Source organism: Bison bison, unplaced genomic scaffold (assembly GCF_000754665.1).
Source record: "Bison bison bison isolate TAMUID 2011002044 unplaced genomic scaffold, Bison_UMD1.0 scf7180017861047, whole genome shotgun sequence".
In the NCBI taxonomy this organism is placed as follows: Eukaryota; Metazoa; Chordata; class Mammalia; order Artiodactyla; family Bovidae; genus Bison; species Bison bison.
The window spans coordinates 1,219-4,920 of record NW_011491619.1 but is presented as its reverse complement, the minus strand read 5'-3'; the positions used below and the strand labels follow the sequence as shown (position 1 = coordinate 4,920).

The window sequence follows — 3,702 nt, the reverse complement described above, 5'->3', positions numbered from 1 at the left end:
AGACTCAGCACAGCCAAATAAATAAATATTAAAAAAAAAAAAAAAAAACAACTCTTTTTGGCATTTCCCAATGGCCGAAATTCCAACTTGACCTACATTTTTCACCTGCTCTCTCCTTTTCCCTTTTCCTTTACTTTCTTAAGCCTTGGGAAATAAGAGAGGAATCGTTTTTATATATATCATTTTTTTATAAAATAGGAATTTGTTAACAACAGCGAGATGTCTATTATGTTGTAAAATGTTTATGCTATGTTTGAGTTTTAAGACTAAGTCTATTTCTAAGGCAAATTTTGCTTTACTGTGTTTTTATGCCAATCAAAAAAAAATTTCAGTGGGGGGCAAAGTATTCAGAAAGTTTTACCTTTAACAAGTGCAGTGTTACCACAAATATCTGTCATAAACACATGAATGAATGCTTTACTCTCTAATACATCTTTAGAAATATGTATAAAGTGAAATCTTAGACAATTTGGTTCTTTCAAAATACTTTCACTCAGGGAAGGCTGCAGCTTCCAAACACGGAAAACTGAGCTCACCTGTGAGACTGGAGGGAGTTCCTGGAGGGGCTGCAGCTGCAGGACGTCATGTGTGTCCTGGAGAAAGAGCAGGAGGGGCGGCTTCACCATCACCAGCTCCAATGCACAGCTGCAACCCCACTGAGCAGCTCCCCGGGGCTGAGAGCAGAAGACCCTGAGGCGTACATCGTGAACCAAGCGGTCACCAGCACAAGTGAACACCCTTGCTGGGAGTCAAACATGACCTGAGCCTCTTGGCCAGGTCTCAGAACTGGGGTCCTGGAGGGCTCAGGGCTCCAGGCCTGCTGCCTCCCAGGCCCACTTGCACTCACCTGGCTCCCCCTCAGGGGCACTGGGTCTCCTTCCTCCTCCCACCCACCCTCAGGGGCACCCATTCCCTGAGCCCCTGGAAGCAGCCACTCCTCACATCGCTTCACTCCCCCGAGGCCTTCATCATTTGTGGGCTCTGAGCCTACCACCCACTCCCGGGCACATTCTGACAGGAAATCTTCCTTCAGGGGTAGACGGGTGGCTGGGAGACAGAGCTTTGTCCTTTCTGTGGACACAGACACACATCCCCCACCCCTGCCTTGGTCTTGGAGTTGTTTCCATAGTAACAGGGCTTGATGGGCACTATTCAGTTTACCTATTTACATACTGTTATAAATAAAACAGTTGTAGACTAAAAAAATGCTTCACAAATATTTTGTAAATAAAGTTAGTTGAGATATACCTTGTTCCTGGCTTCTATATTGGCCTTGCAGGAAAGCAGCTTTGCTGTGAGTGGTATATTCTGGCAAAAGATAGCGTAGTGGAGAGCGGTGTTTCCACTGACATCCATGACATTTGGGTCGGCACCATGCTCGAGCAGAAGAGTTGCACACTCCTCTTCTTGGCATTCTATAGCCTGTCAGTGTTGTGCCAAGAAACAGATTGTAAATTCTAGGAATTCAAAGTAAACAGTCCACAAGCTTCACCCGTTTGCTATATCTAAACGAGATGAATTCACTTTAGTCTCAGTAGTTAAATCACATCCACCTCGTGTGGACATGGTTCGCTGCCCATACCTTCATCAGCGCGGTCCTGTTTTCATTGTCACAGAGGTTAAGCAGGCATTTTCTCTCCAGGAGCAGAGTAACCACAGCTGAATGGCCATTGGCACAGGCCAAGTGGAGGGCAGTCCTATAAAAGCAAGAGGAGTTTTCAGGAAACTGTAGTTTTACTGTTTCAAAACAAACAATTGTTCCTGTGATTGAAAACATTCAATAGCATGCTATTTCTATCCCTCTAAAACAAATATTTTGTTTCATTCTGGAGAAAGAACATTATATATTAGTTTTAGTTCTTCTTACCACATTAATGAAAGAACAATCTACTTGAATAGAATAAGCATGACCTCAAGATTCAGCTCAAGTTGGGTTGGAATTTGACTTTCACTCTGTCACTTATTAGCTGTCGCTCACCCTCTCTGTACCTCAATTTCCTCATTAACATAATGGAGAGAGAGTAGTAGTTATCTCACAGAACACCACCATGATGCTTAAATGAGATCCAAGGAAAGGATTTAGAACCACTCCTCAAACAGATAACAGCTCAGTAATTGCTAAGTAATATTATCATACTTATTACTATTATCTTACAAGGACAACATTGCAATAAAGTCAAAGGTTATTACACATCCTTTGCAAATATGTTTTGAATATTAGAGACAACATTGTACTTCGCTGATTTTAATATCCTCATTTTCTTACTTTTTAACGTCTCTAACATTGGGATGAAATTTATAATTCACGTCTTTACAGCTATAATTGGTAGCATTTTTGTTTGTTTGTTTCTCATTTTTCCTGTTCATCTAATTACTGTAAGGTCTTTTTTTCTAAGGTTGAAGTATAGATGACATATATTGTATATTATTATATTTTATAGGTGCACAACATAGTGATTCACAATTTTTAAAGGTCATACTCCATTTAAAGTTATTATAAGATATAGCTATATTCCCTATGTTGTACAATATATCCTTATAGCTTGCAGGATTTTAATTCCCCCACCAGGGATCCAACCCCAGGCCCACAGTAGTGAGTCTTAACCACTGGACTGCCAGGGAATTCCCAAGATTCCCTTGACTTCTGAAAAGGCTGAAAGTTGTCAGAGGATACCAGTCTCAAAAGAATTCTAAAAAAAGTTATAAGTGAGAAATTATTTTTATCTGTGCCACATTCCTATTAGTGCCAGAAAGACAAGCCCTGTCTGCTATTCCAACTTTCCTACAGACAGCTTGATGTACAGAGAGTTTTAAGTTTTTTGTTTGTTAAATCAACCTCCAGATTTCTTTTTCCTTTATTTATTTATTTATTTTTGGTGCTGAAACTCAGGAAACTCCAGAATTCTTGCTTTTGAAATCATTCTTAGAAAGGTCTTTGGGGTGGGAGGGAGACTCAGGACTAAGAGGATATATGTATACTTAACAACTGATTTATGATGTTGTTTAGCAGAAAGCAACACAACATTGTAAAGCAATTATTCTCCAATTAAAAAGAAAATTAAGGTTAAGAACCAGTAGAAATAGAAAGAAAAAGAAGGTCTCTGTCAGCACACACACAAAACATGTATAAACAGGAATTTGTGTTTTCTTCTGGTACTTTTCTTACTGTGAGTATTTAAAATTTTTGATCCGTACTCCATCTGAAGCTTTTTTGTGAGATAAAAATCTAGTTACTTTTCTCTAAATAGTTACCAGGTTATTTCTCCACCATCTACACATAATTTATCTTTTCTAATAGAAAATGTCACCAGTATCAAGTTCTAAATTCTTAGATATATTTGGGTGTTTGGGTAGTTTATATTCTGTTCCATTCATTTATCTATCTTTTCAGTTGTCAATAAATGAATACTTTGTGGGCATTTACAGCACATTTTGTGGAGAAGGCAATGGCACTCCACTCCAGTACTCTTGCCTGGAAAATCCCATGGACAGAGGAGCCTGTTGGACTGCAGTCCATGGGGTTGCTAAGAGTCGGACACGATTGAGCGACTTCACTTTCACTTTTCACTTTCATGCATTGGAGAAGGAACTGGCAACCCACTCCATTGTTCTTGCCTGGAGAATCCCAGGGATGGAGGAGCCTGGTGGGCTGCTGTCTATGGGGTTGCACAGAGTTGGACACATCTGAAGCAACTTAGCAGC

At 40.1% G+C, this 3,702-nt stretch overlaps 1 protein-coding gene across 1 annotated transcript in view; it reads right to left on the bottom strand.

Moving 5' to 3' along the window:
* Window positions 1-1,697, bottom strand: part of LOC104983029 (ankyrin repeat domain-containing protein 26-like) — a gene marked incomplete at both ends in the record, with an annotated part of 4,730 nt that extends 3,033 nt beyond the window's left edge. Inside the window, 2 exons of the mRNA XM_010832520.1 lie at window positions 1,249-1,422; window positions 1,583-1,697. Coding sequence (XP_010830822.1) covers window positions 1,249-1,422; window positions 1,583-1,697 — 289 coding nt within the window. The remainder of the gene's footprint in view (window positions 1-1,248; window positions 1,423-1,582) is intronic.
* Between the last annotated feature and the right edge of the window lie 2,005 nt (window positions 1,698-3,702).